This window comes from Oratosquilla oratoria, chromosome 24, assembly GCF_046742065.1.
Source record: "Oratosquilla oratoria isolate Oo_2021 chromosome 24, ASM4674206v1, whole genome shotgun sequence".
Classification (NCBI taxonomy): Eukaryota; Metazoa; Arthropoda; class Malacostraca; order Stomatopoda; family Squillidae; genus Oratosquilla; species Oratosquilla oratoria.
In genome coordinates, this window is record NC_134800.1 from 38,827,119 (window position 1) to 38,853,333 (window position 26,215).

At 37.4% G+C, this 26,215-nt stretch overlaps 2 protein-coding genes across 3 annotated transcripts in view; one reads left to right on the plus strand and one right to left on the minus strand.

The window, feature by feature from the left end:
* The window catches only part of LOC143038570 (uncharacterized), a 50,558-nt gene extending 38,633 nt beyond the window's left edge, over nucleotides 1-11,925 (plus strand). The window contains exon 3 of the mRNA XM_076207944.1: nucleotides 9,989-11,925. The gene's annotated coding sequence lies outside the window, so the exon portion shown is untranslated. The remainder of the gene's footprint in view (nucleotides 1-9,988) is intronic.
* MRG15 (mortality factor 4-like) overlaps nucleotides 1-25,480 on the minus strand; it is a 74,838-nt gene extending 49,358 nt beyond the window's left edge. The window contains exon 1 of one of the 2 annotated variants that reach the window (XM_076207942.1): nucleotides 25,353-25,480. In XM_076207942.1, the coding sequence (XP_076064057.1) occupies nucleotides 25,353-25,380 (28 nt within the window). In that variant the 5' untranslated portion in view covers nucleotides 25,381-25,480. The remainder of the gene's footprint in view (nucleotides 1-25,352) is intronic. The other variant, XM_076207941.1, reaches the window with a different exon arrangement.
* Between the last annotated feature and the right edge of the window lie 735 nt (nucleotides 25,481-26,215).

The window sequence follows — 26,215 nt, forward strand, 5'->3', positions numbered from 1 at the left end:
GGGGGAAAAAGCCTTTGGTATATGTATGTATAAGGAGCTAATAGGAAAATGGGTGAAATGGGAGTGGGATGGGTAGGGGTGGGTGTATACTCTGGTTGCCTCCATACCCCTTCCATACAATGACGCCAACATCAGTGTGACAAGGAGCAAGTGTATATACAAGGATGCTTGCATTAAGTGTCTTGATTATATTTATTTTGTAGTTGTAGCTGAGTGACCCCCATATTCTGTGAATAGGCTTGATAGTGTTTTCTGTGGATATTAACATTTAGGGTGAAAGAGAACTGGTAATACAGCTGTAACGGTCAATTTATAGTTTCACCCAACCATAGAATTTGATATGTGGCTTATGTGTTTCTGGTGAGAAATGTTGTGATATGAACGATGGTGTACATCATTTCCGTTGCAAATGCGTACTTTTGAAGTAATTAAGTATTGAAGTTATGCACTTATGCCTACATCTCCCGAACAATCTGGGGGGACGTGTGGGAAATCGGGGTTTTTGGGTGGGGGAGACTAATAAATGGAGTAATGCGCATTGCCAAACAGGTGTAAAATGAAGAAGACTAAAGAAACCCATAAAAAACAAAAATATCCCATATCGGCGGGTACCGCGCACGGCACCATGTTTGTTGACTAACGATTGTAAGTATTTGTGAGTAGAAGCGCTAGATTTAGGGCAGCAGCTCGCGCAAGACTTGGTAACTGTAAACTAAACTAAACTAAACCAAACTAACCTAACGGAGGTAACGTTAGTTTACGGCTAGGAAGTCTTGCACGGCTGGAGTGGACTTCGCTAAGTGTAACAGATCTAGTGAGACATTTTTCGATTCGTTGGTAAAAACAAAGATGGCTAGACTCCGGCCCTAAAATGTGATTTTTTTTTTTTTTTTTTCATTTTATACCTGTTTTGCAACGTACATTACTCCACTTATTAGTCTTCCCCACCCCAAAACCCCGATTTCCCACACGTCCCCCCAGATCGTTTGGGAGATGAAGGCATAAGTGCATAACTTCAATACTTAATTACTTCAAAAGTACACATTTGCGATGGAAATTATGTACACCATCGTTCATATCACAGCATTTCTCACCAGAAACACATAAGCCACATATCAAAATCTATGGTTGGGTGAAACTATAAATTGTCCGCTGTAACTTTATATTTCATAATGTATTGTGATGCATCATCAAATCATCATACATAAGGCAGCCAATGCTGTGTGCAAGAATTCAACTCGTATTGAAGGGGTTAAAAGGCGGAAGATGCCTGTTGGGATAGACTGGTATATTGATGAACTTCTTCTTGTATTATTCATTTAGGTTTTATTTTTCTTTCTACTTCTATGGTAATCTTTATTGGGATATGATCTGTTTACCATGTTTGTGTTTGGAAGAAGGGTGAGCATACTAATATGTCATGTTCAAGCTGAGTTGTTCTTGTATTTCATTTCCTCTTTGGTCTGCTGTTTGTACATTTGTAAGAGGACAAAGAATCTGATGAAGATGACCCAGATGTCTCCTGGCCACAAAGGTGTTGAACAAGTTCCACATTCACAAAATGTGGCCTCAGGGGTTGATACATGAAGCAGCTTAAAAGGAAAAACAGATAAACCTAAGGCTGTTTGATGAGTAGGCACAAAAAGATGGGCTCTTGACCTTATGAACATGCCTACGTCCTTGCACATCTGACTCAACATTTACAAGGGTTAGTGGACACAATAATTCCCCCTCCATCCTCCATAACTCACAGCATGGGTTCTCCAAGAGTAAGTCAGGTGTGACTAATCTTGTATCTTTTTACACTAATGTATACAAGGCATCAAATAACAAGTTACTCTGTTATTTATTCTGATTTTAGCAAAGTGATCGACAAGATGCCCCACCAGACTACTGAATTAAGTCAAAGCCCATGGCATAGGAGGAAAGTTTGAATGGATTACAGTTTGGATCAGTGACAGAAAGCAGTGGGTCACCATAAATGGTGTACAGGTGTACCTTGTCTTGCATCATTTTGAGTTAAGTCACTTTTGAAGATACAGTATAAGCTAAAACCACTGCTTGTTCATCATGCACAGAAACCTCGCACACTAAAGAACATAGTCATGGCATCTCCACCAGTTATTTGGGCTGCTAATTCAAAGGCATGAATGACAGTAGTTATTTTTTAAGATTGGTTTTTACATCATTTTGTTCCTGAAGCTGAAAAATATTGCAAGAAGAAAAAGATTCCTTTTAAGATTCTTCTTCTCTTAGATAATGCTCCAGGACACCCACAAATCATTGGAGATCTTCACCCCTACCTCCCCCTCTAAAAACTACATCTCTGTTGCAACCAATGGACCTAGGGATAATTGCAATCTTCAAGCACTACTACATGAAGCATACACTACATCAAGCTACTGCAGCAACTGATCTGAATGAGTCTATCACAGTCCATGACTTCTGGAAAGGATATGCCACCTACAAAGCAGTAATAAACATATCAGCTGCATAGAATGAGATTCAGAGCATGGCTATGAATGGCGTATGGAAACAGCTATGCCCACAATTTGTGCAGGGCTTCAAGGGCTGTGACAAGGCTACCAACAAATCTTTGGTGACGTTGAGCAATGAGCTGCAGATGGATTTGAATGAGGAAGATTTCATAGGCCTATTTGAGAAAGATAAGGAGTACCTGACAAACAAAAAGTTTATGGAACTTCATGAACAACAACATAAAGAAGAACAAGAACCAGTCCCCAAGCCTCATCACTTTACCACCAAGAAAATGCAAGAGGCATTTGCACACATGGGTAAGTATTTCACTTTATTTGAAGAGTTGGATCCAAATGCTCAACACTTTTCAAAAGTTATGGGGACTTGTAACTAAGTTTTTGCTCCTTATAAACTTATCTTTGAAGAGAAGATGAGCAGAAGAATTCAAGGCACTCTTGATAAGTTCCTGATATGAATCCATATACAACATAATTTGTCTGCTGATGACTTGTCTCCTGACAATCCTCAGCCATCAAAGTCTATGATGTAACATCATCCTACACCATAATTTACATAATTTGTCTGCTGATGACTTGTCTCCTGACAATCCTCAGCCATCAAATTCTATGATGTAACACCATCCTACACCATCTCCAGCAAGCAACATTGTCATGCATCAGGTAATTTTAAAATTGGTTTTTACTCGTTTCGAATTATTTTATTCAGAATACTTTTTACAAATGTATGTGTATTTGCATAATTCTTTTGCTAAATCTAAGTGGTCTCGTGGGTGCTGTGTCAGCTGATATGTGTTTTGGTATGCGTGAGAGCTCAGCTTGAGAGTGTGTGTTTGTGCAAGCATCAGGATTCAGATGTGCACACCAGGCGACTTGTGGTCAAATCTGCTTGTGCTCTGTACTCTGTGCCATTGCTAACTGTGCAATGTAAAGTGCCTTAGTAAAGTAAGAGAAAAATATACCCGTGCCTTTGTATGAGGTTTGCTCTTCTGACATGTGAGTCAAGGTGTGTGTGAGTGTGAAGCAGCTCCCACCAGCTCCATCCACAATGGGGAGTGTTTATGTGTTGTTTATAAAGTGGTTATTTCAACTTAACCTCTTCAATACAAGTCGAATTCTTGTGTGCTGCATCAAATGCATAATGTACAGTGCATCACACCACTCATATCATAAAATATAAAGTCACTGCTGTATTACTCATTCTCTTTCACTCGAGTAACAATAAACAAAGAAAATGTGATCAAACCAGTACACAGAACTAGAGGGTCACTCATCTACAACTACAAAATAAATATAATCAAGACGCCGATGTTGACATCCTCATATATCCACTCACACCTCGAGACGCTTACGTAGACATCATCATATTGAAGAGGTTAAGTTGCTGTCTGACATAAGTCACAACCTGTGGAACCAATTAATGACATTGGGTGAGGTATACCTGTAAAATCCGAATGGGGGAGTGTTTCTAGTAGTTCCCCAGGGCTCAGTTTTGGGTCCCTTATTGTTTATGTATAAAAATGACTTGGACAATGGGATTAATAGTAATGTTAGTAAGTTTGTGGATGACACTCAAATAGGTAGCCTAGGTCAAGAAAAGATGCCGAGATTCTGCAGGAAGATCTAAACAAATCGTTCATATGGTCTGAGAAATGGAAAATGAACTTCAATATCTTAAAGTGCAGCATGTTAAATGTAGGGTTACACAAGCCTAAAAGTAAATAATAAATTTTTGAGAAAACTGAATGCATGAGAGACTAGGGAGTTCTAGTGAGTCCTGACCTTAAATACAGAAAACAGTGCATTAGCACCAGGAACAGAGCTAACAGAGCAGTAGGTTTCATTGCTAGGATGGTTATAAATAGAAGTGTGGTAATTATCAAACTCTATCTGGCATTAGACCCATCCTTGACTAAGCGGTACAGGTCTGGTCTCCATCCTAGAATGGATATCAGTTCACCAGAATCAGTACAGAGGAGAATGACCAAAATGACACATAGGCTCCTTAACTTCAACTCTCTGGAAAGACACAAAGTGCAGGGTGATCTAATAGAGGCGTTCAAGTGGATCAAAGGCTTTAACAAGGTTGATGCAAAAAAGGTCATCATATTGAGACAACAGGCCAGGACTCACAGTAATGGATTTGAATTGGACAAATTTAGATTTAGGAAGGAGAGAAAAAAATCTGTTAACTAATAAGGTGGTCAACGAATGGAATAGACTCAGTAACCATGTAGTGATTGCTGAAACTTTCTGTTGTTTTAAGAAATGGTTAGACAACTTTATTGATGGGAATGATAGGTGGTAATGGACATGGAACTGCCTAGTGTAGGTCTTATGGTCTCTTGCAGTATCCTTCATTCTTATGACCCATCCTATACACAATAAAATAACCAATGAAAGGTACCCAAATTAATTCCAACAAATTTAAACAGCCAAAATCACTAAAAACAAACCCTATTCAACACAAAATAACTTGCAAAAACTGCAAGCCATGAATAAGAAACCTGCAAAATTCATACATGTCAAAATAGTAAAAAAAATTCCCAGTTCTGACATTATCAAACCAATGAAAATAAGGAAACAGGATGCAGCTAGTTTGAATCATCTCAGAAAAATACATTCTGGTATATAAATAAATATGTTACCCCATTTCTCTCTTGAAGAAGAGCTGTAGTCCCTAGGATACTGGTCACAGCCACCAGCTCAACCTGGAAGTCACTCAGTGAAGATATTGCATTGCTTTCCAAAAAATGAATGGAGGACAGTGCTATATAAGGTGCTCTATGTTTTCTGTGCAGTGGTTACACTTTGGATGACTGGTGTCTGTTACCAAGCCAATTGTTACTTTGTTGTAGTTTCTTTTTTATTTCTTTGATTGAGTTTATTATTTTTTTCCTGCAAGCTCTATGGTGACACCTTTATTGGATAGTGATCAGAAGGGAGGTCCTGAATGGTTTTCCATGTTGTTTGTGGATACAGGACAGGGTGAGCACACACATATATCTAAAAGTTACTTGTTGGATGTGCTCGGTGATTGTCTTGTGAAGAATTTGTTTGAGTTGATTTTGGACTTTGGTTCCTCTTTGGTGTGCTGGTTGTATGCTGGGAAATAAATACAATGTAAGACATGCAATGTTTCTCCTCAGACACATTTATAGAAGGTCCCAAGGTTCACTCAAGGTATGAAACATGCAGGCAGCAATAGCTGTGTAGTGCCTAGGCCAAGGTCCAAGGGCCTCTCCAAAATATGGCCTTCTAGTTGTGTCACCTACATTAAATTACCAGTTTTTATTTTCCCATTAAGGTGATTTGCACGGTATAGAAAAGCCCTAAGGAGCATTACATTCTTGGCATCAAAGTAGAAACACAATTTTCATTAAGAACATTTTCCAAATCCAAGTATGTGGCACCCTTTCAAGCCCAAATAATTCATGATGCTTCCCCTTCTTGTACTTCTTTTATGCTTTCCACCACCACTTTTAAATATTGTACCATGTTTAAGTCAAAAACCAAGTTTTAGTGAATGGGTGTGCTATGGGGTCAATAATTGGTGTTGTACTATCAGTTTGTGTTTTTGTATTTGTATGTTTATGCCTTTTGACTTTGGCTACCTCCTTTGTAAGGGGGAAAAAGCCCTTGGTATGTTTACACCAGTTTTTTCTTGTTGTTTATTAGTTTTATGATTCTGTATCAGACTTGGGTACCTCCCTTATATGGAGAAAAAGTTTTTTGTATATATAGTTATATAGTGACACTCAGTTTGCCCAGGGGCTCCTCCCAACTAGTCCATAAGAGAGTCTACTATATTTCACAAATGTTACTAGTCAAAGCAATCAGAGAGTAATTTAAATAATATAACCTTTGTTATACATCAACTGCCCCAGATGCACCCACCATGCAGATGACAATACTTTATACTACCTTATCCTACTCTCAATATTTCCCAACAGCAACATAAAATATCTTCAATGAATGACTTTTGGGCTGAAGTGGCTGTTGTGGCTAGTTTCTTAAGAGGCTTTGAGTCTTCTGCAAGACTGAACAAAGGAAACAGACTTTTGTAAAATTTAAAGGGCTTGCCAAGCTGGTTCAAACTCACATCCAAACTTGAGTTGGTCATCAACAGACACTGTGATAGACAAAGAAGAGAAGAAAGGACTGGATCGAAGTTTCCAAGAGTCTGCATCTAATGAACATGATGACAAGGTTCATCAAGATACTAAACCTCCAGCCCTTAACCCCTACACCAAACCACAAGGGGTCAAACATTGGAGGCCATACTTCAACAATTTTCATCTCTGCTACTGTTTTCCAAACCCATCAACATTTTCACCTACACCTGGTTGCACTTGAAGCTGACACTTCATCTCTGAACTGGACACAGATCAATATAAATTTCTATATTTATTTTTCTCAATAATTCTAACACACATCTTACAATTAACAACTTCTCCCCTCCTCCTATTTACCAGTGACACAGAAACGGACCCACAAAACCTTAAAAAATTCCAATAAGCCATCACAAGGAGTTCCAGAGATAATAGGATTGAAATTTTGTGGCCTTATATTCAGTACAGTATTTGCATCATACTGGGCAAATAACAGATCTTTTGGGAAAAACAATTTTGTTCAGACAAGCTCAAATATACATAAAATGCCCCTATATATTACAAACAGCAACAGCTAAATTGCTATTTTCAAAATTATTTCACACTGATCAAACACATTAATACATTTAGTATATGAGTATGTCAAGTCACAAAATGTATCATGCATTCCTACAATCACAACCATTCTGACATAATCATCTGAGCCACCATCCCCACCATTAAAAAATTTCAAGACTTGGGGGACTTACAAATCCATAGTTCAAGTTTTAAAGTTTTCATGAAAAAATTCAAAATTTTGGAAAAATAATCAGTATTGGTAGTATGGTGGTCAATTGAGCTCAGACAAAAGCACCTGGATGTTAAAAGTTAAGAGTGTTCATGTTTGATAGGCAATGTGTAATGGCAGTACTGGCATCCCTCAGCTGTATTGCTTTGCCACCTTGAGGGGTGGGTAATGGTGGTAGCACCAGTGGTGGTATGGATGGGGGAGGGGAGGGTTCCTGGTGGTAAGCTGGCAGCAGCCAGTAGGGCAGTCATAGATAGACTGAAGAACACAGGATCAGTGGCATCTACCTAAGATTGGTAAAACATCTTCTCACTTAAACATACCTAGCCTAGTTAGTCTAACCTAAGCTGACCAAAGGCCTCCAAAAACTACCGACAGCAATATTCATCTTAATTTACCAAAAACATTGCAATTAAATCTTGAATTACTAAGGTCATAAATCAACAAAGCTAAAACATCAACGCACCAAAATACCGTACTTCTGAAAATTGGTCTTTTAGAATTTAGCCTCAATTAACATTTGCCAAAATGTAGTTTGGCTATTTCTAATCTTGCAGAAACAGGCTAAAAGAAAGCTTGGTATTTACACTATTTTGTACATCACCATCAATAAACAAAACTGGTTGAGTTGATTATACAGGATTAAATTTGAGAAAATTAAGATGAGTATCCCTGATGCAAAGTAAAACATGCACCAGGTTTAGCTGTTATAGTACGCTATGGCAAAGAATCCATTACAATATCATGCCATGTTAGAGTGACTTTCTTTCTCCCTTCTTAGGTATGGCACTTTCTGCTATATAACAGATATGTGTACCATAATCTAGCCATCTAACCTAATATGATTAGTCTCAAAAGCTAAATAAAATCTTCAACTGATAGGGGATGGAGCTAACATGTGGCATATGGGTCAAGAAAGAGCTAAACCCTACCTTGCGATCTGTTTTTTAGACAATTATAATTACATTCAACTTTGAAGAAAGTAATGTTTTCTGCTGTATGACATGCTGATAGACTTTTGTCCTATAGATTTTGTTGATTAAAGGTTGCAGTCCAACTATTTCATCATCCCCAATATCATGAGAGTCCATATCAATACCCATTTCAATTTACCGAGCTTGTTTCATGTCAGCACTTTACTTCCTACAGTAAGTGACTACACTGACTGCATTGTGACTATGGTGCAAAGTCATTTTCACTGTATAGCTATGTTTTCAAGAAAAGAAAAGAAAGAGAGGGAGAGAGAAAGAGAGAGAGAATACTTTGTTAATTATGTTATGTTTTGTCAAATGTTGGTTATGATTTTAAACATTCTGCACCTTTTATCACCTGTGATACTGGTCCAACATGGCTATGATAAAGGCAGATCAAATATGAGACCTTAAGTCAACTTGACTCGCTCAATACTGTAACGCACTCTGTGAATATTGTTCTGGCTACTGATGGGTGATTTCATGCAGCTGAATGGGAGTGAAGGGTGGACTAAGGCAGATATGGAGCAGTAGGTGTAATGTCTGGGCAATTCTGATTCATCTAAACATTTCATTTCTGATGTAATTTAGATTTACTCAAGTTACTCAAGAATATCAACCCCACTCTGATACTGCTAGATCCAATTGCACCAAAAACATCAGTAATCAAGACACTGGGTAATGTAGCGCCTGGGCATTGATTCACTAACACCCTGGTATTTTTTGGTCCATCTAAATTAGTTTTAGCAACTACATTTTGTTATCAAGTGTTAGGCTTGGTTTATCTGAAAGATAACATCCAAAAACAATATAAATTGAAGACCAATTTCTCAGTATCTTGATAATACTATTTGCATCGATGGGGTAATATGTATAAGGCCCGAGTAATTCTAAATCATCTGAGCATTTCAGTTCTGAGGTCATTAAGATTTACTTAAGTTTACTTAATAGTCAGGCAGATAAATGACAATATATAATGCAATTGTTCAAATTGGCTCAAAAGCATGAAATTTGGCAGAATATTTGACTAGACCCTTATGAATATTTTTCAGATATGAGGACATCTTGAACCATGCCCAGGAGGCAAATGGCAGTCATTATCCAATATGGCCACCAGTAAAGAATATAAATCTGGACATTACCTTCAGCATTACATAATTCAAGTGGTTTAATGCTTTTATATTTATAAACTGTTTACTATTGTAATGAAATGTATCTAACAGAGTTGCTTATTGCTAATATTATGTTAAAGATACAAAAATATAAGAATTTTAAACAATTTATACTATCAATACTATTTCTATGCCATTGTATTTTTGACACCTGAGGTTTCTGATATACTATTCATTAACCATTATATATTCATATTCATCAACCATATACTGTATCAACTAGTCAGCAGCAACTTCCTTACACATCAAGTATGTTGCTAATCCAATGATGCAACATTTTTGCATATTCTTGGGGTCCTTATTGTACATTTTACAGATTACGTACTCTCATTATGACTATATTTCAGTATGTTCCACTTTGTACAGTCCAATTAGCAGTATGTATTAATAACCAATAATTATAAATTTCAATTCCAAATTCTAGTTAAAAATTGCTATTTTCTATTTGTAGGTTTGACTAAGTGTGATGGGAAGATGGCCAGTAAGAACAAGATAGCAGTACCCATTCATGGGTCATCTCAAGACATTCAGCTAACGAACTGGAGCAAATGTATCATTTGTCAAGCAGTCACTGATGGGAACTTGCAATGTCTAGCAAAATCAAGACATACTGATCAAGGGGCTGGGAATAATACTTTCTCAGAGAACCTAACCCATTTTCATGAACTATGTAGTATTCCAGTGCTTCTAGATATTCAACTACTTGATGAGGGCAATGGTGTTAGAGCTACCCTCAAAGTACACCAGGCAAAATGGCACAAGTCTTGCCATATCAAGTTCAACACAACCAGGTTCCAACATGCTGAAAAATAAGAGAATGTCCAGACTCTGAAACACCTTCATCTAAGTTCACCCGAGTGAGTATTGAAGAGAGGTCACAAAAAGGAAAGATCTGTGCTTGTTCTGTGACCAACCATTATCAGAATCAGGTGCACTTCACAGAGCATCAATCTTTCCTCTAAATGCACATGTTCATAAGTGCGCATTGGATCTTCAAGATGAGAGGCTAATTGCTAAGCTTAGTGCAGGAGATATGGTTGCACAAGACACACTATACCATTCTCGTTGTTTGGCTGAGGTGTACTATACAAGAAAGCTTCCACTGCTGAACATGATGAAGACAAGAAGGAAGACAAAATTGCTAACATCATTCATGGACTCATCCTATCTAAGCTGATTGCATACACTGAGGAAGCCAAGAAAGATGGAGCTGTTTCAACAGTGTTTGAGTCAGCAGATCTTGCTTGATTTTATCCTGCAAGACTGGAACAACTAGGTGTATCACAGAGCAGCAGTGTAAACTCGACACATCTAAAAACAGAATTCTTGCCAACTTTTCAGATCTTAGAGCCTACAAAGAGGGGCAAAATATCTTACTAGCCTTCAATGAAGACATAGGCAATGCTCTCTCCTAGATATGTGAAGAAACACATCATGATGATGCAATAACTCTGGCAAAGGCAACTCAGATTGTCTGTCGACACATGATAGAGAAGAACACTTCATTCACAGGTTCATTTGACAAAGAATGCCGGAAACAGTCTGTGCCACAGACACTGCTGGTTTTAGTGGCAATTATCATGAGGGTCCAAGCATCAAGTCTCAATCAGGTACTGTCGTCAGTCAAGCAACCCTCAGAGTGGCACAACTGCTTCAGTTTAACAGCTCATGTTGTTGTGGAAATGGAAGCAGTCGAATCAGTCACAACAAGGCAAGAGAAACACCACTGGTCATCTATGCTGTTGTAAAAATCCAGGGCTGTGGAGTCAGAGTCGGAGTAGGAAGCAATTACGGTCACTCGAGTCAGAGTCAGAGTCGGAAGCAATTACGGTGTCACTGGAGTCGGAGTCAGTAAAAATATACCAACTCCGACTCCAGTTAAATTTACACTTTATAATGCCTTCGTTTAGCCTGTAGAGTTATGCAGTGCACACTCCTTATAAGTAGATTATATAAAAAAAAAAACATCATTTTATAAAATGTAATAAATCTCATCGTTTTATCTTCGTGGTCATTCCACTAAACCCCCAAAACATCCTTGTGCAACACTGGCTTTCAAATTTATACATAGAGCGATAAACATCCAAAGTATTGCTTGAAAAAAAATAGATAAACACCTCCATTTTCCACCTTCTGTTGACACACAGTCACAGGAGCTGTAATATTCCTGTCAAGTTACATATGCGTCGTTTCCATCACTCCATCAGTTTGATGGTTTCTCCCACTGCTGTGTTGCCAAACAGTAGGATAATTATGATTTCAACTGTAGACTAACGCAATAATACTATCTCTTCTCTCCTTTCCCCTTCTTTGTCCCCTCTATACTTTTTGACATTGAATTATTGAAATAAGGATATTCAAAGTTGAAAAAAATGTTTTGCATTTCAAACATGTTCAGCTGTATCTTGTATTGTACTTGTATCGATAAGATCGGTTCCAGAACCAGAGTAATGTCCATCGCAATAATCGCATAGCAGTACCAGTATGTAGTTCAATCAAGAGGTACATTATAGAATCTTTATTTGACTGAATTTTCTTCAATATCCTTTCAAAAATTCTCTACTTCAGTGATAAAGTATTAATGAAGAGGTCAAACATAGGAAAGCCACACTGTAACATATATCTTTATTCTTTGATATAAACCAGTTATAATGATATAGGTCTACTCAAGATTGGAGCATATGTGTGTTGTATAGGCTTTATAAAATATGTAGGCCATAATGAGTTAATTACATGAAGAGGAGTCAGTCGGTTTTCCCAAAAATAGAGGAGTCGGAGTCAGAGTCGGAGGTGCCAAAAACAGAAGAGTCAGAGTCGGAGGTTTTGTGTTTCGACTCCACAGCCCTGTAAAAATCTATAACAAAATGTGCAAGTGACAACTTGTGGACAAACTTTTTGAACTTGGATTGTCTATTTCATATGATCATGTAACAGAAATATCAACAGAACAAGGAAACCAAAGAAGCCAATGACAACTTTGATCACAATCCCAGCTCTACTACAGCCATGGATTCCTTCCATGGAACTGGCATCTCCTTGTTTCAGCATCTCACAGAGGACAATCCAGGAACATTTCACCATAATGTATACCTGCTTCAAGAGTCTGCTTCCAAAAAGGTACCAGAACTGCTCAACTCCAATACTGGTATACCTCTAGTGATGCATAAAAGGAAGGAGGGGCTCATTGTTCCCAAAGTTAATGGTCCACTTACTAGGGATGGCCAACTGGTAGAACAAGCACTGCTGAAAAAGACTGGGTGTGTCCTTGCATTTTCTATCTAATCTATATTTTGCTTTCTGCAGAATTTTAAGCATTTGATAAAGGGATCTTGATTTTGTACAGCATGGATGGCATGAACCTGGCAGATATTTCTGGAGACAGCAATGTGTCATAGCCTGCCTACCATGCTAATAATCAGCCAGGACAAGATATCATGTCAGATATCAGTGCCCTTCTTCCTCTTTTTCAAGAGCAGTCAAACTGCATTGCAATGATATGCCATTCAATGGATGTGATCCAGCAGGCCGTAGAATACCTCAACTCAGGGCATGTTCCAGTCATCAGTTGATCAGCCACTCTTTCCCATATGCAAAGAAATACTGTGGACATGGCCTGAGAAGTATGGAGAAGCCAAATTTGTCAGTGCTGGGTAGTCTTCATTTAGAGATGAAAACAACGAAGATTCTAGGAGATTGGTTGCAGGAGAGTGGATGGATAGAGGCCCTCATACAGGCCAAAGTTACCTCTCCAGTCACTGCAGATTCCTTCACAAAAGCAACCCATATTACCCACACTTGTGATGTACACCAGGTAACAGCCTGCTGCCTGCATATCTTAATGAAGAAAGCCTATCTCCGGTACACTGAGATGGAGTCAGAAGTTGAATATGCAGTGAAGAATAGTGTGTTAAGAGAAGTACTGAGTGTGTCAATTTCTACTTCTAGTCTACCACCCTGCAAGAGTCTGACTTTGATCTCTACATTGGCATTTTATGCAAGCAGATCCCATAGTTCTTTGCCCTAGACCATGTGGAGATGGAGCCTTTATTAGTGCGATGTTTTGCTTGTTACAGCTTTTTTTAGTACATAGTCATAATACACATGACTGAGATTAAATTATGATGGGGAATGGGGTAAGGGAGAGAGTAAGGAAGGTAGGGGGAGGGGATCACTGAATATTAGGAAAGGTTAAGGAGAAGATGGACCAAATGTCTGGGAAGATGAAAGGTTAAGGATAAGATGGAACAGTTGGCAGGGTGAAGGACATTAGCTCACAACTGAGGAACAAAAGGAAGAAGAAAATGAATAGCGTGGGCAAATGTCTACTTGGAGGGAGGGGGATTTTGGAGGGCAACTAGGGATAGCTTAAAATTTTGTAGGCAAAGGGTATGATAGGAATTAGGTGGGGATGAGATATTGCATAAGCCCCTGTTTTGTTTAACTGTGTTGGTTCCTAGTATGATGGCTGCTTCCAACCGTTTTCCACAGATCTTCTCTGGTTCATGTACTATAAGTTCTGCATTTTCTCAGTCCATCAAGTGGTTGCTACTGTTCCTGTGTGCAACACACGCATTGGTGGTGACATCATGGCAGACATCGTATCAGTGTTCTTGTATCTGGGTTTTTAGATTGCATGATGTTTCCCCAAGTTTTCCTTATATACTATCAACCTTCTTCTAAATATTCTTCACTCACTGTATATTCTGAGCGCCCTAAGGAAGACTACTTACAGCACTCAGAATATGCAGTGAAGAATACTTAGAAGAGTGCTGGTATATCAGGGAAACTTTTTTTTACAAATTAAAATTTTCAGACTTCGTTGTTGATAAATGCAGAAAACAGGCCATTAAGATTCTGGAAGGCAGTAGACAGCAAGGTGGGACAGTCAAATGTCTCATGTTACCAACCACCATTTACATCACCACCCTGACTCATATTCTAAAAACCAACAATTTGAAAGTAGTGTGCCAGACCAGTAGGACAATTACAGACATCATTAGGACAAAAATAAACATAAGCAAAATGCCAAACAATAAAGCCAGTGTTTATCAGATTCCATGCTTAGGATGTGAAAAATCCTACATTGGGGAAATATCATATAATCTAAAAACCTGGATACGAGAACAATGATACAATGTCTGGCGTGATGTCACCACCAATGTGCATATTGCACACAGGAACAGTAGCAACCACTTGATGGACTAGGAAAATACAGAATTTCTAGTACATGAACTGGACAAGATCCGTAGAAAATGTTTGGAAGCAGCCATCATACAAGGAACCAACACAATTGAACAAAACAGGGGCATGTTCAACATCTCACCCTCATTAATTCCTTTCATATCCATTACCTACAAAATTTTAAGCTATCCCTAGTTGCCCTCCAAAATCCTCCTCCCCCCAAGTAGACATTTGCCCACCCTTCTAATTTTCTTCTTCCTTTTGTTCCTCGGTTGTGAGCTAATGTCCTTCACCCTGCCAATTGTTCCATCTTATCCCTAACCTTTCATTTTCCCAGACATTTGGTCCCCCTTCTCCTTAACCTTTCCTAATATTCAGTGACCCCCTACCTCTCTTCCTCCCTCCCTCCCCCCAATTCTCAGTCATGTGTATTACAACTATGTACTTGAATAAGCAGTAACAAGCAGAACATTGTACTAATAAAGGCTCCATCCTCACGTGGTGTTTATTTCAAAAGACTTGTCAGCAACTGCCACTTTCATACAGATGGGAATCTATTCATGTGCGGGACATGATCAGTCTTGAACACATGCATCCAGAAGTTGCTGAGGATTTTTACAGAGGAGGATTCTGCATTTGCAAGAGCCAGCATCCATTCTCTGCAACTGCCATTTATCAAGCACACAAACAGAACAATGCATTCCTTAAAGAAGATGGTGGTGCTGTGGGTCTAACATAAAATTCTGAAGCTTTCAGAAGATAGGAACATAGGAATGAAGATGACTGCAAGAGACCATAAGGCCTACACTATACAGTTTCATGTCCATTACCACCTGTCATCCCCATCTATAAAGTTGTCTAACCATTTCTTAAAACAACCAATAGTTTTAACATTCACTACATGGTTACTAAGTCTATTCCATTCGTTGACTACCGTATTAGTAATCCAGTTCTTGCCTATTTCCTTCCTAAATCTAAATTTGTCCAATTCAAATCCATTACCACAAGTCCTGCCCTGTTGGCTTAATATGATGACTTTGTTTGCATCACCCTTGTTAAAGCCTCTGATCCACTTGAACACCTCTATTAGATCACCCAGCACTCTGCGTCTTTCCTAAGTGTAGATTAAGGTGCCTAAGCCTTTCCTTGTAAGGTAATTTTTTTAATCCATATATCATTTTGGTCATTCTCCTCTGTACTGATTCTGGTGAACTGATGTCCATTCTATAAGATGGGAGACCAAAAATGTACTGCATAGTCAAGGATGGGTCTAGCACCAGAAAGTTTGATAATTACCTCCGTACTACTATTTGTAACTGTCCTAGCAATGAAACCTAATGACCAGTTAACTTTTGATCCTGGCACTAATGTACTATTTCTTGGATTTATGGTCAGGACTCACTAGAACTCCCAAGTCTCTTTCGCACTCAGTTTTCTCTAAAAACGTGTTATCTAAGCTATATCTACTTTCAGGATTCTGTAATCCTATGTTTAACATGCTGCATTTTGAGACAATGAAGTGCACTTGCCATTTCACCAACCATGTGAAAAAAAATTTAAGATCTTCCTGGAGAATCTTGTCATCTTTGCTCGACCTAGGCTTCCTATTTTAGTATCATCTGCAAACTTACTAACATCACTATTAATCCCATTGTCCAAGTCATTTATATACATAATGAACAATAAGGGACAATCAAGCCCTGGGGAATTCCATTAGAAACACTCCCCCATTTGAATTTTACACCATTTATGGTGACCTGCTGTTTTCTGTCACTGATCCAAATTCATTCACACTTTTCCTCTGACATGGGCTTTGACTTAATTTAGTAATCTCTGGTGGGGCACCTTGTCGAACGCTTTGCTAAAGTCAAGGTAAATAACATCATAACTATCATTGTTATCTGACACCTTGTATACTTTAGTGTAAAAAGATAGAAGATTAGTCACACATGACTTACCTTTAGAGAAACCACGATGTGAGTCACAAATCAAGTTATGTCTCTTTAAGTGATCTCTGATTCTATTAGCAATTATTGATTCAAGCATTTTACCTATAATTGATATCAAACTGATTGGCCTGTAGTTGCATATGACTTATCTCCCCTTTTGAAAACAGGAATGTTTGTCTGCCCCCCAAGCAATAGGCACAAAACTAGTGTCTAGACTTATTAAATATTTCTTTTAACTGGTCACAATTTCAAATTTACATTCTTTAAGCACTCTTGGAAAAATTTCATCTGGACCTGGGGATTTTGTAGCAGGTCTTGAGACAACAAGACTGATTGCTGAATAGTCTTCACTGGAGGCCAGGCAAAACAAGCAAGGTAAAGTGTTGAGGCACCATGAACAGACTGTGAGCATTCAGAAAACGTTTGCCAGACAAGTGTCTTCCATCATTCAAGTCTTCCTTGCCATGGGGAATCCATTTATTGAGGAGAGCCAGGAGTTGATGTGCCTTGACATCCATGACATCATGGATGAAGAAGCTGTTAAGTCTGTTCGTCAGGCTGAAGAACTTGGAGTGCAGCAGTATCAGGTCTTGTTGAGGAGATCATAGTGAATGGCAACAAGCCTCTTGATGACCCCATAATAATGATAAAAAAAAAAAAAAAAATGTAAATAAATAAATAAATGAAATAAATAAATAAAATAAAATATTCAGCTGTTCAGTCAGCCTCCAGCAGGAAGCAAGTCCAAGTCCAAACTCCAGTCCCTTAAAAGTGACTGCTCACTCTTTTCTCGACTGTATGTTGCATGTCAGTCATGAAAAGGTGATCTTAATGAATTCTTTAGGCAGGAAAACCAGATGTGCCTACCTTCACTCTCTCAAGATGGCAAGTTACGTCCTGGCAAGAAGTTAGATCTTCTTGACTGCCTCACTAGCAGTGCTGAGTGTTGCTCTGATACCCAGGATTCTGATGTGATCATCCTAGATGGTGCTGCACTAGTCAATATGCTTAAGCCAGTTGCTTCCAAAACATTTGATGACTATACAGCAAAAGTCTTCTTGTCCTACATTGAAAATAAGCTGGAACGAGCAAACAAGGTGGATATAGTGTGGGACCAGTATGTTGACAACAGCCTGAAGGCTGAAACCAGAAAATGCCATGGAATGGGGATCAGATGCAGAGTTGAGGGGAGCAGTAAGTTACCTGGTAGGTGGCAGCAGTTTCTCAGAAATGATGCAAACATCCAGGAACTGTTTACTTTTCTGGCTAAACACACAATACAAATGCAGCAAATACCAGTAGGAAAGCAGCTTGTTGCCACCCTAGGAGATGATGTTCTTTGCAACCCGCCAAATGACAGCACCACCGCAACCCTGAGCCCCTATAGTCAGGAAGAAGCTGACACAAGAATGCTGCTGCACACTGCCAATGCTGTCAGACAATGCTACCTGAAGATTGTCATATGAACAGTTGACACAGATGTGGTGGTACTGTCAGTTGCTGCAATCTCTAGGCTACACTTGGAGCACTTGTATGCTTTTGGGATTGGCCATTATTCTAAATACATACTGTACCTGTCCACAAAATAGCAGTTTTTATTGGTCCTGAAAGAGCCATCGCTCTGCCTATATTCTCTGCTTACACAAGATGCGACATTGCTTCATCCTTTGCTACAAGAGAGAAGCAGCTGGCATGGCAGACCTGGAAAGCATTTGATGAAGCAACAGCCACTTTTTGTATTCTGGGTCATGCTCCTGGAGAGTTACAGCCATATTGGAGAGCTTCACCATTTTACTGTGCGACCAAACTAGTGACATGGGCAATATTGATGAAGTGTGCCAGCATCTCCTCACTAATCAGGGCAAGTCAATGGAATCTCTACCACCAACAAATGCTGCACTGTGCTTTTAGGGTGGCCACAAGCCTTTAATGTCACTCCTGCACTACCATCTCCTGGAGAGTGGGGTTGGACAGATCCACCAGAATGAAAACCACTGTGGACTACCCTTCCTGAATCCTGCATTTCCTCTCTAGTGCTATTATGCTGTGGATGTAAAAAAAGGCTGCAGAGGTCACTGCAAATGTAACAAGGCAGCTTGAGGTGTACTACTCTCTGTCAGTGTGGGGGTGATTGTACTGCCTAACCAGTGACATTTGCATCTGTTGAATGCATAGTTGAATAAATTACACCGACTTAAACGTGTGTCAGTGCACATTAAGGCCATGTCACCCCCTCCTCCCAGGAGCTATGCTGGTGCCCCCAAGTGGCAAAATAATGGGGTAGTCTTGATATAGTTGATAAAATCAAACCTTCTACGGCACCTTGTTTGCCCTCACCCCAGAATAGCTATCTAGATCTGCCTTGTTGCTAAGCAACTTTTTTAGATACATTTTATTACAATAAACTATTTATAAATATGAAAGCTTTAAACCACTTCAGTCATGTAATGCTCTAGATAATGTCCAGATTGATCAAATTTAGTGCTTACTGGCAGCCATACTTTTAACCCAATTTGAACAATTATGTCACTTATTCATCTAACTATAAGTTGAAATAGAATTCCAATCCCACTCTGGCAGTAGTCAAGACAACAAGTAATGTAGCACCTGGGCACTGATTCACTAATGCCCAGGTATTTCTTAGTCCATTTGAATTAATTTTAGCACCTACTTTTTTGTTATCAAATGTTTCACTTGGTTTATCTGAAGGATAACAAACAAAAACAATATAAACTGAAGATCAATTACTCAGTATCTTGTTGATATCATTTGCATAGTTGGGGCAGTAGGCGTAATGCCCGGGCAATTCTAAGTTGTAAGTAAATCTAAATAACATCGGAATTGAAACACTCAGACAATTTTCAATCATCCAGGCATTACATCTACTGCCTCATCTCTGCAAGGAGTAACCAACAATATATTTGGACACCAGTGAATCAATGCCCAGGTGCTACATTACCTGCTGTCTTGTAAATAACTTGAGTCTGATGTTTCTGATGTAATTTGATATCTAACAGTGTCAGAGTAGGGTTGGAATTCTATTTCAACTTAAGTAAACTTTACAAGATACTGAGTAACTGGTCTTCAATTTATACTGTTTTTGGCTGTTATCCTTCAGATAAACCAAGTCAAACACTTCATAAGAAAATGTAACTGCTAAAATTCATTTAAGTGGACTAAGAAATACCTGAGCATTAATGAATCAATGCCCAAGCACTACATTAACTGGTGTCTTGATTACTGATGTTTTTGGTGTAACTGGGCATCTAGCAGTGTCAGTGTGGAATTGGAATTCTATATCAACTAGTAATCTTAAGTAAATCTAAATGACTTCAGAAATGAAATGCTCAGAGAATTTAGAATCACCCCATCTATGCAAACAATATCAAGCTACTGAGTAATTGGTTGTCAGTTTATATCATTTTAGCTGTTATTCTTCAGCTAAACCAAGTCTATATCATATAGCTGATAATCTTCAGCTAAATCAAGTCAAACACTAGATAATAAAATGTAGCTGCTAAAACTAATTTCAATAGACTAAGAAATAACCAGTCATTAGCAAATCGATGCCCGGGCGCTACATTACCTAGTGCCTCAATATGTTTTTGGTATAATTGGCCATCTAATTGTGTCTGGGTGGGGTTGAAATTCTATTTCAGTTTAAGTAAATCTAAATTACATATGAACTAAAATGTTCAAACAATTTAGAATCACCCAGGCATAACACCTACTGTCTGATTGGTACTGTATGGTCTCAAGCAGTCCTAGTTATTATTTAGTAGGACCAGTCTAGGGGTTGTTGTTTGAGTATTGGTTATTTTTTAGATATGCACACCTACACAATATAGCATTAGAAATTTACATATACATGTTGTAAATTATAACACATAAATGTAAATAATTTTTTCCTGTCGGTAATTAATAACAAAAATAATTGCTAAAAACGATATACTAACGAATAGAACAAAGGTGACTGCTCAAGACACCATCATTGTTTTGATAGATGTGGAGGTTGAAGAAGTGCACACGATGACAACCCTTATGACCTTTAGAATTATCAGTACCATATTACTAAATGCAGGTTAGGTGGATTAGGTTAGATAGGTTAGGTTAGAATTAGGGGTGTGCCGATTCCATTTTTTGACGATGTCGATTCCTATTTCCCATTAATTGCCAATGTCAATTCCTGCTTACAGTATTCTTATTTCCAATGCCGATGCCACTTTGTACAATTACTGTACATCAGTTTTAATATAAAGTAATTGAACTATGATTTTTACTTGCTTTATAATCTATGTAGATTTATACATGACAGATTGGGTTACTTTTTAACTATTTTATTATGAATCTAGTTTTTATTAAGCATTTGTTTCCATAAAAAAATTCTTGTTTACAAATATTTCTAAACCAGCATCATTAAGCATAATTAATTAGTGGTTTTATTCTACTTTATATAATTACTGTATATCAGTTTTAATATAAAGTAATTGAACTATGATTTTTACTTGCTTTATCATCTATGTAGATTTATACATGACAGATTGGGCTACTTTTTAACTATTTTATTATGTATCTACTTTTTAATAAGTACTTGGTATATGTATGTACTTGTTTCCATAAAAAATTCTTGTTTACAAATATTTTTAAACCAACATCACTAAGCATAATTAATTAGTGGTTTTATTCTAAAAGCCAGTAGTATATAATCACTAAAACAATACATAAATGCATAAAACAAAAAAATTAAATAATACTTTTTATTATGTTGTTGTTGATGAACATCAACTTGTTAGAGAAAACAACATTTAATATAAAATTTAAAAACACTAATAAAATACATGTGATCCTATTAACAATGATGCCAGATTTTTTAATTTAGCGATTTCTAAGCCTCTAAAGTCTACTTACAAAAATTGTATTTTTGAATAACAGAGAATTAAGCCAAAATGCATAAAGATGTATTGTTATATATTCACTTGTCAAAATACACAAAGAAATTCTTTATAAATGATTCATTTGGCTATAAATTGCTACGAAGTGGGAGTAAATCCGTCCACCAATTTTTCGTACATATAAGCAAGTAAAATCGACCGAGTCCATGGACGCCTGGACAATTTTCTCCCATATTACTCTCATTTAATTTCTGTTGTAGAAACTTTACTGTTTCGAATATATATATATTATATATATATATATATATTATTTTTAGTTTAATTTTAAATAAGAAATACAAAAATAAATCAATATAATTTGCTCAAACATTTACTCGACTTGTGCTGTTATTTTAAAAGTATTGGCAAAATATTATTAATGGCGACTACAAAAAAGCCAATTCTTGCCAATGCCAATTAATCGGCACACTCCTAGTTAGAATAGACACATTTATCATACTTTCATTTCTTTGACCTCTGCTTCTATCAAAACAAAGACAGCATTTCAAGCAGTCACCGTGGCTCATTTTGTTAGTGTATTGCTTTTAGTAGCTCTTTCCGTTCTTGATTTCTGCCAAGAAAAACATATATTACATCAATGTATCATAATTTACAATTAATATTTAATTTTCTACCGATATATTTTTCAGGTGTGCACTTCTAAAACTTTAAGTTAAGTCTTAAAGGACTGTTTCATGATCTGAGTGAGTTAGTGTTTTTTTTTTTTTGTAGTATAGGCAGTATATTAGGTAAATGTTCAGTTGTGTACATGGACGCGATATAGCATTAGAAAATTAATTATCAACTTTGTAAATTATAATGTATCAACATAATATGCAATTTTCTTGGTGGAAATAAAAAACAAATAAGTTGCTAAAACAGATTTCTTAAGTAACAATATCATGCCAGATGATCGGTATGCCATGTTTGTTATGATAGATGCTAACATCGAAGAAATGAAAGGATGATAAATTCATCTAACCTAACCTAACCTGTATTTGGTAAACCGGTACCTGTAATTTAAGGTCATCCAGATCGTCATTGTCGTCATGGATGTTGGCGGCCTGTTCAATCATTCTGATTGCAGGGTATATAGGTTTTTCTTAGCATGAAGGAATGCATGGATTTCAGCTCCACAGCATTCCTTCAAGAATATATACCTCGCGAGGTACTGGCGGAAGTACTGAGGGCGTACACCAGTTGTCAACTGGACCAGGCAGACAACATTTGATAAACGACAACGTTCGTTAGTATGTTTGCTTGTAGCAAGGTATTTTTTTTATTTTTATTTCCGCCAAGAAAATCGCATATTACGTTCAGGTATTATACTTTACAGAATTAGTATTTAATTTTCTATCACTATATCACGTCCATATACATAACTGAACAAATACCATATATTATTATAAAATGTTTGTATTTCTTAGAAGTGCACACCTACATGATATAATACAAGAAAATTAAATAATAATTTTGTAAATTATATTGCATCAACATAATTTACATTATTCTTGGCAGAAATCAACAATAGAAACAGTTGCTAAAAGATATAAAGTTGTGTAGACTCCTTTAGATGCCATCTTTCTTTTGATAAATTCAGAGGTCGGAGACAACAACGACGGCCTGATAATCTCCAGAATTATAGGTACCACATTATTAATGCAGGTTAAATTAGGTAGGCAGATTTAGTTAGGTTAGGTAGGTAGGTTAGATAGAATCAGGAAGGTCAGGTTAGGTAGATTAGGGCGATACTAAACCGTGCCCAAACGTGCCCTAACTTTACCTATGTTATGTGCGTGATGAGAACTTAAGATTTTATCCTGGCGTAATAATGATTAAAGTAATAGTTCATTCTTGTAGTATGATATTATTGTGAAAAATTCTGTATCGTTTGATTAATTTCTATCAAAAAGTGCTACCCGCGCTTAGCAAAGAGTGTAAAATTCATGATGAACATTAAGCCTCTTTTGTTTGGCTGCTTGGTTCCTTGTTTTGCACAATTAATATAAATTAGTCGAGCTTGTCTAAACAATTACTCCATTGTGCTAGTCAGGTCCCAATATCCACATTTGTTTGGCATTTTTTAATCTTGTAAATAAACTATCTTGTTCTTATATACACACCGGAATCTCAAATGTAAGGTCTGTAGTGGATGTCGTTATTCAGGCCCATAGGAGCCGGGGGGCTGGGGCAGCTATTCCCCCCCCCAAATGGGAAAATTGACGATAAATTTGAAATATGAACGGAATTTTTGCGTTTTCATGCCACGCTCCAGTGCCACAAGCCATCTAGCGGCGCCTTACAAAACTTGCAGCCAAAACAAAGATGGCGACCGGGAGAAAATTCATCGGGAGTGTCAAAGACTTTGCATCAAAATATCTCTGCAGAATTTGAATCAAACTGGTTCAAATTCTCCAAAATCATACTTTATACTATTTTGAATAGTTTGAGAGCATAAATCTTTGGTTTCAATTGATTGGTGCCGTTTGGGCACATTAGGGCACAGCTGGGCACGTTTGGGCACAGTTTAGTATCACCGGGTAGATTAAGTTGGGTTAGAATATTTAAATTTAGCATACTTTAATTTCTTTGATCTCTGCCCCTACCAAGACATTAAGTCCAAGTAGTCAATGCAGCTACATTTGTTTGTTAATAGCTTTTAGCAACTTTTTCTATTATTGATTTCTGCCAAGAATAATGTATATGACATTCATGTATTATAATTTACAAAATTATTTTTCTATTATTATAGCGCATAAGTGTGCACTTCTAAAAATTTACCAATTTTTTTTGTTATATGCAATTGGTGCAATTGTTTTGTTGCATTCCATTGGTGTTGCTTGTGAGGCATCGTGTGATGGATGCATGGTATAGGGTTCTGGCCGAGAATTATGTTCCCATCAATTTCATGTAATGTTCTATCTAGAGGACTAGAGGATTTTGGTTTCTGTATGTTATTATGTAGGTGTCTAACTGATTTATAAGTTTAATTTTGGTCAAAACTATTTGACAACAGATTTGATGTCAAAATAAATTTCCATCAATGAACATTTAAAAAAATACTACTACTACTAATAAAAAAGAAATGAGGTATATTGGTTATTATCTAGATCTGGCTAAAATTAATTTCATACTGACTCACACAGAAAGTTCAATAAAAAGAAAAATCTAACACACAACCACAACTTGGAGACTTTTCCAGTCTGCCACAAGGTGACAAGATAAAATAATTCACCCCATAACCCTACTTCAACTTGTGTCTGACAGCTAAACTTTTGAAGAGCTAAGATGTGAAACCCAGTTTTTAGCTCTATTTCTTACTGTTTACCATCTTCCGATACAGCAATAGTACTTTGCTGCCTATTACTCAATATGGTTTCAGGATAAGTCCCATTACGAGTCTATTTCTTGGTAATGATCCACCTTAGCCCAAAATATCATCGTTACGAAAATAAACGACGATGTTACATACTCAGAGGCATATCAAAGAAATTATCTGAATAATATATTAGATGTCAATAATTCCTATTTACAACAATCAAGAGTAACAACCGTTTCCCTTGCTACCGGTATCTTTCCTCGAGATTCAAAATTTAAACTCCAATATTCAGACATGCTATTTTTATATTAAATGACTAACATGAGCATTCTACTCATCCAAATACATTCTTTATATTCACAAGAATGTATTCTTGTAGCCAGTTTCAATAAATATTACAAGGAACAAGAAATAATTGACAAAATTAATACTCACCTTCAGTGTACTTTGTTTTCGGTCCCATTTTGTTTACCAACAACTATCAAACCTACAGCAATCCACATAAAAATTAATCAAGAAATTGACACATCAATAAATAAAAACAATCAGTTCCCTACACTGAACCTACATATGTATGAAATATACAATACCCACGAAAAGTGATGAAAAGGGGAAAGAAAAAAGAAAACTACGAGAACCACGTAAAATCTCAATATCATGGGCTTCTGGCTCCCGAGAAGATTGTCCGTCTGCTGTTACGAACAGAAGTCATGAACAGTGGTGTAGACGTATAGTGTATTTTGTCGCAGACCTTTCACAGACCCTTTTATTTCCATGGACACTATCCCACCGATGCCGTTTAATTATTTAGGTTCAGTGGTGTTGGGCAAGTGGAAAGGGAGATACGAGTGGGTGATCGCAGAACAGTTCAAGGCCCAGCCTTTAGACAGTTTAAAACTAAATTAATTTGCTTCGACACCCGTGCTGGCAGATCTCGGTGATCCTGGAACTTAAGTCATATGTTATCTTATATATCATATGTTGGCTTAGTCGAGGGGATTCATATTTTCGTTAAAAATGAATTTTAATGGAGTTAGCAGAGATGATGATAGTTATTGGTGTCGACCACGATTTAATGTAGTCGCTGGTCTGTTTGATGACAGTTGGTAGTTGTTGAAGATTCTACAAAGTGAACATTCTAGAAGTGTGTAATATTGTTAGAGGAGTTTTATTTTGGTAATTGGGAGGGTCGTTGCTTGTGATGTGTGTGGCGGGAATGTCATGTACTCAAGTGTTTTTTGTCATTCCCTTGAGGGTGTGCCCGAGTAATCCCACTCTCTTAGGAACGCCACGGCAGA